The 17,945-nt window shown below is 40.9% G+C and overlaps 1 protein-coding gene across 7 annotated transcripts in view; it reads right to left on the reverse strand.

Annotated features, from left to right (window-relative positions):
- The window catches only part of NCOA6 (nuclear receptor coactivator 6), a 92,191-nt gene that overhangs the window by 15,379 nt on the left and 58,867 nt on the right, over positions 1-17,945 (reverse strand). For 3 of the 7 annotated variants that reach the window (XM_069548381.1, XM_069548382.1, XM_069548384.1), the window contains 5 exons: positions 15,791-15,904; positions 12,149-13,265; positions 9,493-9,614; positions 3,015-5,972; positions 25-93 (listed from right to left, as the gene is read on the reverse strand). In XM_069548381.1, coding sequence (XP_069404482.1) covers positions 25-93; positions 3,015-5,972; positions 9,493-9,614; positions 12,149-13,265; positions 15,791-15,904 — 4,380 coding nt within the window. Of the gene's footprint in view, positions 1-24; positions 94-3,014; positions 5,973-9,492; positions 9,615-12,148; positions 13,266-15,790; positions 15,938-17,945 lie in introns of all 7 variants that reach the window. The other 4 variants (XM_069548385.1, XM_069548386.1, XM_069548379.1 and 1 more) reach the window with 2 other exon arrangements.

Consider the following 17,945-nt stretch of genomic DNA (forward strand, 5'->3'; position numbering starts at 1 on the left):
AAATTTTTCCACGATGGGCCTTACCTGGTCTGGGAACAGACCCCTGCAGTGCTGTGGCTGGAGTTTCCTTTGGGGCTAAACTCTGTGAAGGAGCTAAGGCAAGAAGTAAAAAAGAGAAAGAAACAGGTCTTTAACTTTCTTTTCTAAACAAAGCAGAAAGCACCGAATCAAGAGCTAAGTAACTGCTGAAATACATATACTCTTAGAAAGCAGTACTTGAAGTTAACTTTGAAAGTACAGTACATTTCAAACCTGACTTAAAAATTAATTACTTTAACACTCAGTAACAAAGACTACCGTGAGGAGAGTCTGTTTTTCCTTTTTGTATGTACAAAGATCAAGGAAGGATATGGCCATAAGATAATAGCACCCATAATTTTTGCTTCTTGGAGTCAAGTTCTGTCCAGTATTCTAAAAAACCCCAAAGCATACTTTGGCAGGCAACCCAAACCTCTTTCAGAGGAACAATTATACCATCCAACCTTAGCACTGAAAAAACTGCCTCAATCCTCTAAAGACTACATTCCTTGAGAACTGAAATGAATCATATAATTTATCTTATACTTTTCTACAGTACGTGACAAGTGTGATGGGCATAAAGCAGGTATTCAATTCATATTTAATGAAGCAAATCAATTTGATGTTATCTACTTATCTAACAAACAGTTACCAAGAACTTTCTAGGGGCAAGGCTCCGTGCTAGGCACCCTTAGAGACCAATTACATTTTTCTTGCTCATCAGAAATTCAGTCTAATATTAAAGATATATATACAACTGGCACTCAGGAATGAACTGTGATGTTAAAATGAAGCAGATTCATTAAGTACAAAGTGCTATGGGAGTTCAAAGCAAGGGAGATCAATTCTAAATTGAGAAATCTGAAGGTACCCTAGAGGCAGAAACATCAGATTAGGCTTTGAAGGACAAAGAGAACTTGGGCCCCTGAAGAGGAGTGGAACAGAATACACAATGTACTCTAGAATGGAAACTTCTTGGATCATACAGTAAAGATTGAGGGCATAGATATGCCACAGTCACTCAAGGTTATGTCCTCCCACCTTGATACTTAAACATCCTAGATAAACACAAGTTTTTTCTTCTTGCGCAAATGTGACTCTTGCAGATTTCTCTCTCTGCTTAGTCAATGACACATTTGTGTTAAGAATTTATTTTGGATGCTTATATAACACAGCTTAAAACTATAACTTTTATTTTTTACTCCAGTATTGGTTTCTCACACTTTTAAGATAAAATCACAAAAGGCCTTTGAGAAAGAATGGAAATAATCTTATCTAAATTTGAGAGGTTTCTTTCCAACTACTGGTTCATCTCCCTAACACTCATGTATTTCTCTAGGATTATATAGGACCCTGGTAAAATATTTTCCAAATCATTATCCTCTTGGTACCAGAGGGCAAAGTTACCTGAAAGGAAGTAGAATGGAAACATTTAATAGTGGAAAACATGTTTATGTCACATATATATTTTTAAAATTCTTTTAAAAAAAGTTTTAGAAGGTTTGAAAAATTCTTAGGGCTCACCTACACCAACAGAACTAGAACCAGAAATCTATTAATATAGTACCCAGCTCTATGAACTCTTTCTCCTCCAAGGACAGAGAACTCCTTAAAGGCCTTTATCCCTCCCTGCACCTCTGGGTGAACAGGTAGAGAGGAGAGTTAGCCTTTCCTGGGCTCTGTAGGAGGCAGCGTGCTGGCCTGTATGCTAAGCCCCTCAATGAATCTTTGTATCAATTCTGGGAGGTAGGAATTATTGACACAATCTCAGTTTACAGGTGAAGTCCATAGCTTATAAGAGGTTAAGGGATTTATCCAACCATGATCGGTATCAGTGGAGCTAGAACTTGAACTATGATCCTGTCCTCAAGCTTGTGTTCTTTTCCGCCCCTCCTCCAGCCCCTCCAAGCATTTTAGCTGCATAAACAAGATAGGCGCTCTTGGCTGGCCTAGAATACAGCAAAGGTCCTTTGAGCTTTGGCAGTTTTTGACTGATTCTACTGTGGGGAAACAGAGCTTCTGTACCACTTAAACCTCACAGGAGTAGGAACATTATGTGTATGTGTAGGGGTGGGGAGGTGGCGTGGGGTGGTGGTGAGGGGGACGCCAAGAGAAGGAAGGGAAATGTAAAGACACCTATGTTTCCTATGATGTAGCCCACCTTACCAGTACACAGGAAATAATCTGAACTAGAAATACATCAATGGGATGGTCTAATTTTCAAAGAGACTTCATCAGAAAGAAACTGGTAATAAGAATACTTATTACTGAATGATTACTATATTCTAGCCCTGTGCTAAGCATGTTACATACAGTATCTCATTGAATTTTTGCAATTACTACTGTCCCTATATGACCAAGGAGGAAACTAAAGTTTGGAGTAAAGTAACCTGCCTAAGATCAAACAGCTGGTAAATGCTGGTTGGCACTGTGATACTTCCTTCCATGTCTATTATCATGAAACCTGGTTTTCTGGAAAGCTCTCCTCTAGCCAGTCAGAAGGATTCCTGGGAGAGAGTACAATGAGGAAGGGGCTATGAGAACCCTGCTCTGAACAGCTAAAAGCAAGTCTTTACCATGCTAAGAACCTGCAGGAGCTGCTGTTCACCGTTCAGCAACAAGGTTAAATTGGACGCTCACATATAGACTTTGAACAACTGAACTCTGAGCTTCCTACCTGTAGGATGAGATGAGGGTTACCTGACATGGTTGGTATGAAGACAAGGTAATGTATGTAAAAATGCCTCTTTGTAAAATGAAAAATTTTATAAAAATATAAGGTATATAATTATTCTAGGAGTTGAGAGAGAACCATATTAATAATGTAAACAACATGGGAATCTAGGAAGTATATTTCCCAATGTACTTCAATGGAACTACCACTATAGCCATTTAGCCCACTCTTCTTCCTCCAAGTAGAAAAGGAGCCATGCTTTCTCTGGTGGGACAGGTCATCAAAAATTGACACGAGATGATGCCAGGTATCAAGTACCTACCTATGCTGGGCAGAAGCTCTGGATGAGATCCCACCTTCTCCTCCACTAGGCCACCTGCAAGTGGCTCAGATGCTATGCCAACATGATTGCTTTTTGTGGTCGGCGCCGCGGAGATGAGTTCAGAGGGTACCAGAGCGGTTACTATTGAGCGTACATTGGTGGGGAGAGTACTGCTAGGTAAGCTGGGTCCTGCTGAGGCGGAGCCCGGGCCCACAGGGCTAGAGGTCATTTTTAGCAGAGTGGGTGCTGGGGGAGTTGGGGTTTTACTGTCCAGCTCTGTGCATAACTGCTCTGTTCCCAAGAGCCCTGGAGCTGGGGTCTCTAGCCCTTGGCCTTCAGTCTCTCCATCGGCACCATACTGCTCTTCCCCTTTCTCGAGGGAGCCTGTAACTTTTTTACATGCCTTGGTCAGCAAAATCTGGCCGATTTTGTCCACTTTTCCTTTGCCCTTACTAGATGAGACTGGGCTTCGCCGGTTGACAGAGGAGCCTGGACTATTGGTCAAAAGGGGAGAAACCACTGTGGTTGTCTGTGAAGAGGGCAGAGTGCTTTGATCTGCTGAGGTGCTCACCTGAGGGCTAGTCTCATCTGGATTCAGTTCTTTTACTTGCTGGACAGGGGGGTGAGGAGGAACAACTGGAGAAGTTGTACAAGGCGGGGAAGGAAGCTGAACAGGGGTGGCTCTTGAGTTAAGGACCAAGGGTCGACCTGTCTGTATGTTTGGAGCAGGACTACTGGTGGGGGCATTAGGCAGCACAGGAGCAGAAGAAAATTTTATATTCTGAGGTATGTGTAAAGGGCCAACGACTGCAACAGAGGGAGGCATCAAGCCAGAGTTGGTTGTCAGCGGGGCTGCAGGAATTGTGCTTGGCTGTGATCCTTTCATAACCTGAATTATTGAGGATGAATTGATAAAGACAGGCGTAATGAACTGAGGCCGGGCATTTGACTGAGCAGCTGACTGTCCCTCAGAAACCATAACCTTGTTACCCACATTGGGCATTGTGACAACTGTTGACATTAATGCAGACTGCAGGTGAGTTGGCAGAGCTGCTGATGTGTTCGCTGAAGTTGTAATGGGATTGGAAGTCACGAAAACAGTTATCTGATTTGGGGGCAAAGGAGTGGAAATGGAGGAAGAGCTGACAGGTCTTGACATTACTTGAGGGATGCTTGGGGTGACATTAGAACTGACCTCACTCAATTCTGGATGCACAAGGGTTGAACACGGCTCGTTACTGTGAGGTAAATTTAGGGAACTGGAGGGTTCTTTAGAAGACGGATCCTGCAGGGAGGGAATGACAGATGCTTTTTTTGGGTCCTCTCCAGACACTCCTGGAGGTGTTACTTCCAGATCTGTAAGCCCGGGGGGTTTAATAGTCACGTTAGGAGCTCCAGAGTTGTCAAGAAGTTGACTTAGCGATGTTGGTGCTTCCCTCATAGCAGGAGACACCAAATTTTTGTTCTCTTCGACATTGGGAGGTTTGTTAGGATCCAAAGGCTGCCCATCCTTTTTGCATTGATCTTCAGGGACAACCATTTTCACTTCTTGGGGAGGGACTGCTTTTAGCTCAATGTTTATCTGCTCCTTCCTAACCTGGGAATTCTGGCAATCACTGTCCTGTGGCATATTCAAGCTCTCCTTGTTATCCTCCAGAACACCCCCTATCGTGGCCACAGGCATGGTAGGATTCTGAGGATTCAGCCCACTGTTGTTAGGGAAGCTCCCAGGTACAGGCGGATTGGCCAAAGGAGTAGGACTAACCAATACATTTCTTGGCAGCTCTACATTTTGCAACAACGTTGCATTTGTTTGAGAGGCAAGTGTAAGTTTAGGGGCTTTCGAATTCTGTCTCCCAGGACTTGGGGTGGTTTTCCTACTTGACCCAGGACTAGACCTGCGGCTGTTGCTTGGACTTGCCCGTTTTGGTGCTCCAGAATTAGACTGCTTTCCAGAATTCACCACCACAGAATCTAATTTGTGAGTCTGTGGGGCAGCAAAATTGGAAGGATTATTCATGGTAAGGTTTGAAGGTGCTTGCCCGATGGCCTTCAAAGTTGTCGGATTTAGGCCCTGTTGATCAAAGCCCCTGTTTAAATTTGGCCTGGGAGGTAAAGGAATATTAATCTGTGGGGGGAAGAGTCCTGCTATGGAGGCATTGAGTCTTTCCGGTGATAGACTGATTTCTGAAGGTTCCGTGCTAGGAGGGCGGTTGTTGGGTGTCTGGGGATAATAGGGTCTGGGGCTGGCTCTGTTGGGTGTTTTAGGCCTAGATGTTTGGGTGGGAGCAGCCACATTTGGAAAGTGGTGGCCATGAGAGCTGGGCAGGGAATTTACAGGAGGTTGCTGGGGAGTTGCACCTTGAGTTGCTGAAAGCGGTGATGGTCCAGGTTTTGGCCCTGTCATCATTAACTGATTCTGGGAGACCACTAAATGTGGAGGCATATTATTTGGGCCTCCTGAGACGGACGGTCCTTCACTGCCACTTGCTTCTGGGAGCGAGGACATCTCCCCCAGTGGTGAGCTGGCAGGGTTCTGGGGGTTCTCCTGGTACATCATTTTCCTTGAAGTGCTTCCCAGAGGAGTAGTCACAGGCATTGGCATTCTCTGCTTGTCAGGTGACGGGGGCACTGAGGCAGGGCCTTGCAGGCTGACCATGACAGGCACGCCGCCGCTCGGCTGCGCGGGCACTCTCTGGGCGTCCGGGGTCAGCGGGCCCCTGGGGGGGTGGGCACTCTGGGGGACCGGAAGCCTGGCGGGCTTGGGGTCCTGCTGCAGCATGAGCATCATCATCATCTGCTGCTGCTGCTGCTGCTGCTGCTGCTGCTGAGACTGCGGCTGGCTGGGAGGTGGCTGCGGCTGCTGCGGTGGCGGCTGTGCTGGGGGTGCCACATGCTGCACGAGCTGAGGAGGCAGCTGCTGAAGTGGCCTCTGTTCAACTGGTTGAGAAGGATAACCTAAAACGAGCCCCCAAAATCAGGGAAGTTAGACTTTCAACAAGAAAAGCTTTGTGACCTTTAGGGTATGGCCAAGCAATCCTCATCTAGGTGGCACAAATAGCTCAGGCATGCCCGTTCCCAGGGGGGTAAGGGGCGGCCCTTCCTTCTCTGGCATAAGCAAAGAGGCATGCTGCTTCAGGAAGCAAAAAGCAAAGCATCGAGAACCTGGAGCTCCTCAGTCTTCAGGGTTTGCATGAGGCATCACTGTACTAAGACTCTAACAGGCACTGCGCTATGCACTGAAACTGGCCAAGTCTATGCCAGCCTCACATTCAGATGAAATGAGGACAACTCCATCAACAGCACACGGATGACCACCCAGTACTGGGCTCTCATGCAGGCATAATGAACATTTCACTGGATTTGTGAATGAAGCATTTAAGATTCACTTTTTTTCTTTTAGCACAGATTAATTTTTTTAAAGACTTGGTTTTGTTGAAAATACCAGCATTGAAGATAGCCTTTTTATTCCTTCAACAGAAGTAAAATATAAAGTTCTAGGGTTCAATTCCTTAAGAAAGAAGGATTTAAAATCACTTCAATCCATTGACTTCACACACCATGCTGCACCCTCCAGGCTCGCTTCTTTGGGAAACCCAGTGAATTAAACTGTCTCTCCAACGTAAGTCAGTTTAATAAATAGTAGGAGCTAAATAGAAGCTGATACACACACTGAAAATAAAATGAGGGCACTGAAGTTCTTTTTACAAATGCTAATTTCCATTTACTTTTTTACATGTCAAACTGTATTTGGAGAAATATTGTCTTTGAATCCATAAGTGGAGAATAAGTGAGCCAAGAAGCATAGCCCTCAGGAATAAAAAATAACTTTGGGAAAAGAAGTCTGAGGACAATGCCTTATAGATTCCTAGAAGGCAACATCTCAAATGATTCCTTCTTTTGTGAAGATTTTATTTGCATTTTAGAACCAAAACCTTACATAATCAGCAGAAAGGACCAAGAATAAAGGTGGTTCAATGGGAAAAAGTGGACATAAAGCTGGGATACAATTTTTACAAACTAAATTTATTTCACTGTTACACGAAAAATATATTAGGAAAGTTTTACAAAGGCACAGGCATAAGGACAGCTGGCTCTAGTGGTTAGAAGTGCCGGCTCCAGATTTTCACAGAGCAGCTATCAAATGCTATTGAGCCATAGGTTCACACCCTGTGTTTAATAGCTAATCAATGTCTTCTGGCCAATGACAGACATGACACCAGTGAGTAGAATGTTTTCTTTTTTAATTATTTACTTATTTGGCTGAGCTGGGTCTTAGTTGTGGCATGTGAGATCTCGTTACCTGACTAGGGAACAAACCTGGGCCCCCTGCACTGGGTCCAGTCTTAGCCACTGGACCACCAGGGAAGTCCTCAGAACCCACTTTTGAAGTTTTGTGGGTTTTTTTAATCCTTTTTTGTTTTAGGCCCAACTGACTTTACATTTATAACGCCAACAACATATGGCATTTCTATAGGTTTAACTCAGGTTCCCATGTGAAGAAACCTGTAATTTCTGTAGAAATTACACAGCCTCTTGATGTCAGGGCTATGACACAAATGCCTTTGTCTTTAAAATTAGGGCATCAAACAACATAAATACCAAAGAGAGCAGCAGAGACAATACAGCAGCCTCTTGAAAGTAACAGTTAACGGCAAGGCCGCTATAAAGGGTCCAGAAGCTGGAGGCAGCAGTCCAAAGAGCACTAATGGTAAGAAGACAGCCTGGGGCTGTGGTGGCAGAACGGTGAGGAGGCACAGCCAGGACACACATAGTGCATGCAACATAACCAAACCCAGATTTATTAGTTAAAAGATGAAAGTTCATATGCCTTTAGGGGCCAGACTGGTAAAGAGGAGAGGTGGGTTGCTATAAGACAGTAGTAGTTCTGTGGACAGAGCCAAACTGCAGAGCGGATGCTCTACCTAAAGGCATCTAAAACCAGGTTTCTGTTTGCTTTCAGATTCTGCATGACAATTCAAATATACTGCAGGCCAAATTCAGCCTATAGGCTCCCAGTTTGCAAACTGTAGAAAGGAAGCAATAACGTGTGAGAACTTCTGGGATTTATAGAATTCAGATGTGTCTGAGGGAAGAAGGTGCCTTCCTGTTCACAATGCCTCTGGACATACCCGCCAAAGCCTGGTGATCTCTCAGCCTCAACTGTGATGCTGCAATTCACCGATGGGAAGTGTGGTATGCCCAAACAATTTGCAATCAATAACATATAGTATTGACGTCATAATGAATTTACTTTTTTTTTTAATTCACTTTTAAAATACATAAATTAAGGATACTAAAGTTTATCCCTAAAATAACTTACAAAATCACTTCCACTTACAGGCCAAAAAGGATGTGGAATAACTAGAAAGGAAGGAACAAAACATAATCCTTTGTATACACACAGAAGTGTGGCCTGCATGCGATAGGTTTGTGTGTCTTCTTCATAGGGGATAAAGTTACAAATTACTGCTCAGGCTAATAGTAACCAGGTTTGGAGACATTGTGGCAGCTAGCCTTAGTTCTATAATAGCTACATTAGAATGAATTAATTTTAGGAGACTTTTTTCAACATTTTAGAGGATGGTATTATTTTATAATCAGAGGGGGATACAACACAGAGGATTTCAACAATACTGGTCTTTTTATTATTAACCGGGGTAGGAAGTACATGAGTGTCTCTTTCATTACTCTTTACATATTTTTTTATCTTTAAAGATTCATAATAAAAGCTCTATTAAAAAATCTTATTTTAACCCCTAGTAGTTCTCTGCTTTGAGAAAGCCCCAGTAGAAAAGGCTGCAGGAAAGGCAGGCAAGCAGGATTAGAGTGAAAGCATCATTTCATTTAATCTTATTTCATTTTGATGCCAACTAGAACCTTTGATATTGACAAGAATAAAGAGGCACTAACTAACTTTAAGAGGGAGAGGGAGAGGGTGGGATGATTTGGGAGAATCACATTCTAACATGTATACTATCATGTGAATTGAATCGCCAGTCTATGTCTGACGCAGGATGCAGCATGCTTGGGGCTGGTGCATGGGGATGACCCAGAAAGATGTTATGGGGAGGGAGGTGGGAGGGGGGTTCATGTTTGGGAATGCATGTAAGAATTAAAGATTTTAAAATGTAAAAAATAAAAAACTAAAAAATGAAAAAAAAAAAAAAAAAAAAAGAGGCACTAACTAACTTTAGTTTGATTTTATGAGGACCTAATATAACAAAAACTGATTTGAGCAAAACACACACACACAAATACATATACATACACATGCACATACACACACTTTCAGAGGTTATATTTGAAACTTTTCACTAACAAGTAACAAGAGGCAAAGTTTCCAAATACTAGACACTTTAAATCACTAGTCTAGTTAGTAGACAAAATAAAACACTATTGTTTCCTTGAGAAAAAGCCTTATAATGCTGTAAATAAATGATGACAAGTATATAAACTTTAGCTAACATTTTATCACCTGGTGGTCGGTTTGAAAATTCTGGCAGTTTAGGGCCTGAGCTGTCCAAGTTAATTCCTTGTTCTCCAGGCAATGGCTGTTGATCAGCCTCCTCCAGACCAGCTGGGCGAGTATCTGGGGTGCTAAAAAATAAATTACATGTTTGAGAGTAAGTTGTACAGTTTATACATGAAAACTGCTTAACCCCTCCCCTACGTCTGAATAAATCCATCTGCATTATCGTTCTTAGCATTATTTATATCCCTCTAGTCTGATAAAACGTTCAATATTTGGCATAAAAAAACTGTCAGTTTCATTAAATGTTAAAATCCACTTAATTTAATAAATGGCTATTTACTCTAGGTGCTTTCTACAAAATTCTGATATAATGATTTTCATTTAATTATCCATCCATCCAATGTTTTAAGACCTGATTTTGAGTTATCAGTATTGTACTGTTCCTATGAAACCACACTATCTTTGGCGTAGCTATCAAATTCAACCAGGGAATCCAGACTTCTTTTTTTGTGAATATTGCAATGGTGGCTCCAACAATCCATAACACCTTGCAAGAAATTGCAGACTGGCTAATGAAAATGGTATTCAGAGAACAAAGAAAGCCGGAGAATACCAGAACAAAGCTAATTAATTTTGTTGCAGAATGTCTATTTAACAGACATCCCCATCAGCTTTGGGATGCTTTCATTTTCACCTAAGTGTACCTTACAATTTTATTAGAGAAGGAAAAAAATGAAGAAACACCCACATTCCCAAAGACCCAGGGCTCACAGCCCTCATTTCGTTTTTGTCCTGGTATTAGTCACCCACTTTTAGACAGTATTTTATCTCGTTGTACTCTGTAGTTTCATAAACCTTACCTTAAATCCATTTTAAAAGCTCTAGCACATGGTAATTTAGAACCTGAAGCAGGTCCTAAGCACAACTAGATTCCTGTATTGATTTGCTCCTTAAATGACTTCTCTCTTGCTTCAATTACAGGTAAGGATTCCTGTAGTATTCTTTACTTTCAAAGAATTATACTGCTAAAAAATATCTCAGGCCCAGCCACCTCATGTTACTGGATAACAAAACAAAGGCCTACAGAGCTGTAAGAAAACAGCCTGAAGATTCCATGGTAAGCTCGTGGTAGAGCTGGGAGCATGCGCTCTTCTTTTTAACTTACTGTCTCCATTCCTAGGAGCCCTGATGTGGTATAAGGCCCTTTCCACATTCTGTAGCTATAACAAGTAAGCAAATCCCTAAGGGCTGGTACAGATACCAAAAATCTATACTAATGGCAACTGAAGAACCTTGCAGTGTTAATCCTAGATTACTGAGAGGAATAAATATTGCCAAAGAAATATTATTCCCATACAGATTGATAGTAGTAAAGAATTTAACTTAGAAAGAGCTACTGGAAAAATCAGATAACCAAAGAGTTTACTAATTTTGAATTCACGAAAAATACAGGTTGCTAATATAAATTATTTTTTGATTTATAAGATTCAAGAAGAAAGTGAATATGATATAGTTTTATAGTACCACCAAAGGCATACTGTAAGAAGACTGAGAGAAAGGTAGTGGGTTGGCCAAAAAGTTCATCCAGTTTTTTTCCAGGTGTTATGGAAAAACACAAACAAACTTTTTGGCCAATCCAATAGATGGTTTTATTTTAAACATTTATGTTTAATTAACTAAAGCTCCCCTATTCTCTTCTGTAATTCTAGTAATTTACTTGAATTAACCCGCTTTTATACTTCTTAGTCATTATTTTCTGGTAATAAATGTCTCTGGATTTCACTTTTGTGATTAAAGGCAGAAAATCCAGTTTAGTCAATATTCCTTTTTTATCAAAGCCAAAAATATGACTTAACACTTAGCTTTAGGAAACGAAATATAAATTAATTGCCCTTCCCACTGTGATCTTGCAAAAGACTCATCTTTACCAAAAGGGTAACTGATTGAAAAGGTCTAGTCATCTTAGTATGAGGTTTTAAGCTGCTAAGGATGATAAAGAGCCTTTAAAAGAAAGGCACTTGCACAAAAAAAAAACATTTCTATTTGAGAGACAGAAGGGAGTCTCCATAAGTAGTTTTCATTCCTAAAACACATATAGCCTCTCTGGTTCCCCAGCAGTCAATATAAGCCTGACATGCTTTGTAGAGTTGTAGTGTGGTAGCAATGGCTAATTCTCAGGCTCTGAATGGCACAATCCCCTCTGAGACTGTACAGACTTAGGAGACATATATCATTTGACTGCAATATATGAACCTTGTTTGGCCCCTTATTTGAACAAATTGTAAAAAAAAAAAAATTATTTTGAGATAATCAGGGAAATCTGGACGCTGTCTGAATATGTGAGAATATGAAGGAAGCATTAGTTTTTTCCAGGTGTGCTAATCGTATTGTATGGTCACAAAAAACAGAAAACAAAAACCAAAAACCTGTCCTTATTTTTTCGAGGTACACAGTGAAATACTTAAAGTGAACTTGCTTTAAAATAATCAAGAGGTAATGGGAAGAACATGAATGAATGCAAGATAGATGATGAGCTGAAAATCTGAAGCATGGGGAATTTCATTATACTGTTCTTATACATGCTCAAAAATTTCCATCAAAAAAGGTGTTCACATAGAAATAAATGAGTAAGATTTCAGACAAGACTATCACAACCTACTTTAGATCCTGCTGACTATTCTTCTTCTTCCGAGGGGGCTTCTTCTTCTTCGGTTTATTTGCGTTGCTATTGTTTTGCTTATTGTTTACCCCGAAATGGCCCGCAGAGATATCACTCTGCAACAAGTTGACCAACAATGGGCTCGTCAGCGTGACATCCTTATTGACCGGGAAGCCTGGATTCTGACCACAGGACATCTGATTTCCATTGGGTGCTCCATTGAAAGGTGCATTGAAGGGCATCCCATGGCCTGAGAAGTGGTTTCCCGAGGCACTGTTCCCCTGCATGGCCTGCACGTGGGGGGGGACCATGTTGCTTTGCTGCATGCTAACATCTGGCATCATCTGAGACAAGCTGACATCATTATTTGCTGTCGTAGCAGGATCACCATGCTGCTGGGCCATGTGGGGGCTGGGCCCTGGTGGCCGCAAGACCTGCCCCTGCATCCCCATAACCTGAGACGGACTGCTGTTCACGGGCCCTTGCTGTGGCAGCATCTGTCCTGACATAGGTCCTGTAAACTGCACCATGTTTCCTTGCAAGTTTGGCGTTGGTCCCCTCATTATCTGTGCTGGTCCCGGCATGACATTAGACTGGTTCTGAGTGTTAAACTGTTGCTTATTCCCCTGCATCTGATTGGTCATGATCTGCTCTATCACTGGATTCTGTTGGAGCAAAACTTGCCCCTGAGGCCCCATCATCTGGTTATGTGGTGCCATCATTTGGGGGCCCTGCTGGGGAAGCATCTGCTTGGGTGGGGTCATCCTTTGGGGTGAGGGCCCAAGATTTTGGCTCTGAGGATTCACCATCATCTGACCCTGTGGCATAAGCTGGGCCCTTGAAAGGATCATGGGGTTCTGAGGGTTCAAGGTTCCTTGTTGCTGGACCATCTGGCCCTGGGAGGGCACGATCTGCTGGTGCATGCTCATCAGTTGAGATGGTGGGCCCTGCTGGGGCTGGCCTTGCATGTTGCCCAGGTTCACTTGAGGAACCCCAGAACTACCAGCCTGTTGGTTGTTCATGTTGCCATGAATTCCCATGAGGCTGGGCTGCATCATATTTGGTGGCCCGTGGGACACCTGCATCTGGTTTTGAGGAGGACCAGCTCCTTGACCACCTGAAAAAAAAAAAAAGGCACAGTTTCAGAAAGAAATACTATTATCTTCTTGGTATTAAGATTCTCAAATTACCTTAATTAGAAAAACACCCCTCACCCATATCCAGTGATTAGCATAAACAGATGTGTTATGCTTAACATATTTCTGTGAGTTTTCTATAGTATGAGGCTGTGACTGTGGCATACATTCTCAGTGACCATACAATAGAGAAAAAGAAACCATTTCTTTATTCCTATTTGGTAACTTGATAACATTTTGAAGATCAATATAGTTTTCTTTCTCTTAGACTAAACAAAGAGAAAGGTAGCATCTCATTATTTAAAAATAACTTGTAACTACCTTAAAATGAAGAAAATTAATGAAAAGTGTTATGGGATAATGAAATAAGCTCTACTTTAGATGAGACAGGAAACAAAAAATGTGCTGCAGCCTCTTAAGAAAACCTCAGCAAAGTTGAGAAGATGTTTAACAATGCTCCTTGGGAAACTATATTCAGACTCTCCAAGGTTATGGATGTGTTATCTGGATACTGCACTTTAAAGAAAAGAACAGCTAATACTTCCTAAAGATAGGTCTCCTCCACCCCAATGTGGTAAAAATTATTTAATCTTGATCTGGAAGCTGAGCCTCTGGTGGAAGTCAACTGACAGACAATTAAGAAGCTGCAGACAGAGGACAGACAATAAAGGATGATAAAGCTTCAGTGACCCTCTCCTGCAGCAATCCCTAGGAGACCACATGGGACATGTTTTAGTCTTAATTGTTTCCAGTTCAGACAAAGAGCACTTCCTGGTTTGCCACAGTGTATACTTACTGTTAGGTCTTTGGGGTTTTCCTATAGCTGCTTATATTCTCTCTTCCTTTCTGCAGAATAAACTTCTAGCTTATTTTATCTCCTCCCCACCCTTTTCATTTTGAAATGAGGACTAAAAAGTGATAGCCACAATGAAATCATCAAGCCAGTCCATGTTCCAGCCAGGAGGCGAGAGACAAACTGTCCTTTGTTCATACAATCTAGATTTTTCCGGAATCCTAAGATCTTCCAGACCAGCCTTAAACTGAATTCCATGACCACTGTATATACTATATACACTAAATATTCCAGTATATTCATTCAATTGACAATCATCTATTGAGTACCTAATATGTGCAAGGTACTTCTGGTACTGAGGTAACATCAATAAGCAAGACAAACCAAATCCCTTACTCCATGGAGTCTAGTTGGCAAGAGTAAAATAACAAACAGACTAAGTATTTTCACAGGAAGAAGTAAAAGCTTAATAAGAGAAATAGAGTAAGAGAACAGGAAACAACAGACAAGAGTAGAGCTATCTTAGATGGGATAAACGGAGAAATCAAAACAGTAAGTGCATGGGGAAGGCACCTTATAAAAATATAAAACAGCTGCACTTATGGGGAGGAATTGTGAATGATTTTATTACTGTTTTAAAACTTCCTACAGAATGTGAATTTACATAGCTCAGGAACTGCAGTTTTGCACTAGCAGATGGAGAAAGTCATGGTTTGCCCTACATTTCTCTAGCCCTTCAAGAGGTAGTTTGAACTTTTTAAGTTTCGAACTTTTCTCCTTTCTTAGTATTTACAATTAACAGTGGAACCACACAACTAAACTAACTCCAAATGGGCATGGGAACTCAGAAAGTATTTGCGCTACCTCAATCCAAACTCCTTATGAGAAAGGGTAAGAGGATTAATCATGTGCTACCTAATAGCAACCAGATACATGCAGTCTCGGCTAATATAATATTGCTTACAAATATTTTCAAGCCATTCTGCTGTACACAATATGCCCTCCTAAATTTCTTCTTATATACACTATTGGCATTACACCTGTACTGATAAAACCTGGTCTTCAAACACCACCTTGTAAACCAGAATTCAGACATTCAACATATACAATGTTAACATGAATTATAGAGATTTTAAATGCTGCAGTTATTCAAAATGCCATATACCTCCATGCCTTTGTAACCACCATCTCCTTTGCCAGAAATACCTTTGGTCCTTTTACTAACTGAGGGGTCAGCAACCTATGATCCATGGATCAAATAAGGCCCACTGCCAGCTTGTAAACAGACGTGAATTCACTCAGAGGTCAGGAACATAGTTTTGTATTAGCATACAGGCATTGTGGAACATTGCTATGCCCATTCTTTTATGTACTGTTTATGGCTACTTTGGTGCTACAACAGCAAAGTTAGGTAGCTGCAACAGAGAACATATAACCTGTGAAGCCTGAAATATTTACTACCTGGTTCTTTTCAGGAAAAAAAAATGCTGACTCCAGCTCTACCTCTAGGTTTATCTCCTTTCTTTAGGTGTTTCTAGATTTTTTCAAGACATTTTACCTACTTTTAATATAACAGTTATTGCCCTGAAAGGATATTTATAGGTCTGAAATGAACGGCAAGGATCAAGGCTTACATTTCTCTGTATTTCCTTGTTGTCTACCTACCACACAATGTTCAATAAATGCTGGCTGAATAAGTCATAGAAAACAAACCTGCATGCTGGACATTTTGATTCGCTTGCAGCTGAGGGGCTCCTGAATTCCCAGGGGTAGTTGCTGTGGTCGAAGGCACCTGACCTTGCATAAAGTTCGGATTGGCCTGTCCTGCTGAGAAGCCAGGTGGGAGGCGTTTAGGCATTCCTTAATAGAAAACAACGAGTAAGGCAGTTACCTAGCAAATTTATACTCTTGCTTAGATGTGGAATGAATAAGGAAGGATGAGCTGCATGAAGTCTCCACTGGCTTAGCTCTCTCTGTCACACTGGTAGGATCTTTAACCAGGTTGGGAAAGATGGTTAAAAAAATCAACACAATTTCTTACATGAGCATTGTCAAAATGAAAAAGAAATACTAAAAAATTTACACTTTGAACATGCCAAGGAAAAGATGGCAATCTGCTCCCTAAATGTGATCTGAGGCCACGTCACAGCAAGGTTTAGGGCTCACTTTTCTGTAATACAACGGACCCCAAACCTTTACATACTTTAACATAGGTACCAAAGGAATACACTAAATTCTCTCATATTCAAACAAACTGATCAGAAATACTATAAAACAAAGACCTGGGTCCTGATATTAAGCATAGATAGGTGATTTTTTTTTTTTTATCCATTGAGGGAATAGATGACAATTTTTTTTGTGGAAAAATTTCTCCCCTGTATTGTGCTGGTCTCTTTGGAAGAGATAAGAGATCAGCAACAATTTATAGGAGCATCAAAGTGAAGTTATATTAAATTTATCATTACACCTTCCTCTCAAAAGGGTTTGCTGAAATTCTGACAGCTATGGTACCAAAAACTGTGCTCTAATGGAATCTTACTAAAGTAATACTTTCTTTTATAGGAAGGTTTAATTTCAGAAAACAAATCTGTAATAAGAATCTCAGAACCCATTCACTGTTTATAACATAGGCCTGGATGTGGCCAGATCACCTAGGTGAGCACATCATTTGCTCTATGAAAGCATCAAGACCTAAGCTCACTTGAATTAGTCCATTTATTTAAGGGCCAAATTTTCAATGTCCTGAAAAACGCTTTGTAGACAAATATGCATTTGTCCTTTCTTTAGCAGTGACAAGTCCCCATTTGCATGCTTCCATTGTAATTATATCAGTAATCACATTTGCAGGAGGGACTACCCAGCCCCCACTGATCCAAGGCTAGATGCCCAGAACAGTGAAGTTTGGAGCCAAAACATTCTTGCATTTTCTCAAAACTTCTTAGGATTCAAATATTACAGCCTGCATGTCAGTAAAAGTAATTACAAGAGAGTGAAAAGACTGATGAGCGATTTAATTTTACCAGAAATCATGGGAACATGCCTTTGCTATGTTGCACTAAAGATGCAAGGGTTTTTTTTTCTGGATAGGCAATGGGTGTCTTTTGGTGGGGGGGTATGTTTATCAGGTGACAGTATTACACTCTCTATACCTTACTGAAAAGCTCCAAGCACATTCATGTGCACTAGATCAATGATTAATAAGAATAAATAATAAACATGGAGATGGATAAGTTTTACTGTAATCGTTTTACCTCTCACACATTAAGCTCCATTGCTTTTTCTTCATACAAGAGGCACCTTACAAAATAAATAAATAAATCTCCTTTAGGTATAACTGGTGGAATTCCCTCTCTAAGGAGCAGGCATTGGCATTATAAAACTGTAAAAGTCAATGATTTCTGAACTTACTCCCCTTTAATACTTTAAGCAAATTTAACAAATACCATGCTAATAATATTTTTGCTAACTAGGATTACCAAAATTGAAAACCACAAGGGCCATTTCCCCAACAAAACCCTACACTTATCTTTTCATTTTTGCTCTACTGCATAACCTTAATTTTTCAACAGCGGAACAGCTTAAGTTGTTAATAAAACCATGCTTCTTCCAGACGCCTTAATTTACTAGTACAAGATCAGGCAAAAATATTTGAAAAACAAAATGAACATATATCTACATTGAATTTTACCTGTGTTTTTATCCAGAGGACTAGCTTAAACATAACCAGTAAGACGCTGCATAATGTATCAAGTTAACTAAGTCATATCAAGTGTCATCACTATATTCACAAAACCAAATAGTTACATCCTCGTTTCACTCCCTCCATTAACTCTAAAAATTGAAGTGCTACTAAGATCTAGCTCCAGTC

The sequence above is a fragment of the Ovis canadensis genome, chromosome 13, assembly GCF_042477335.2.
Source record: "Ovis canadensis isolate MfBH-ARS-UI-01 breed Bighorn chromosome 13, ARS-UI_OviCan_v2, whole genome shotgun sequence".
Classification (NCBI taxonomy): Eukaryota; Metazoa; Chordata; class Mammalia; order Artiodactyla; family Bovidae; genus Ovis; species Ovis canadensis.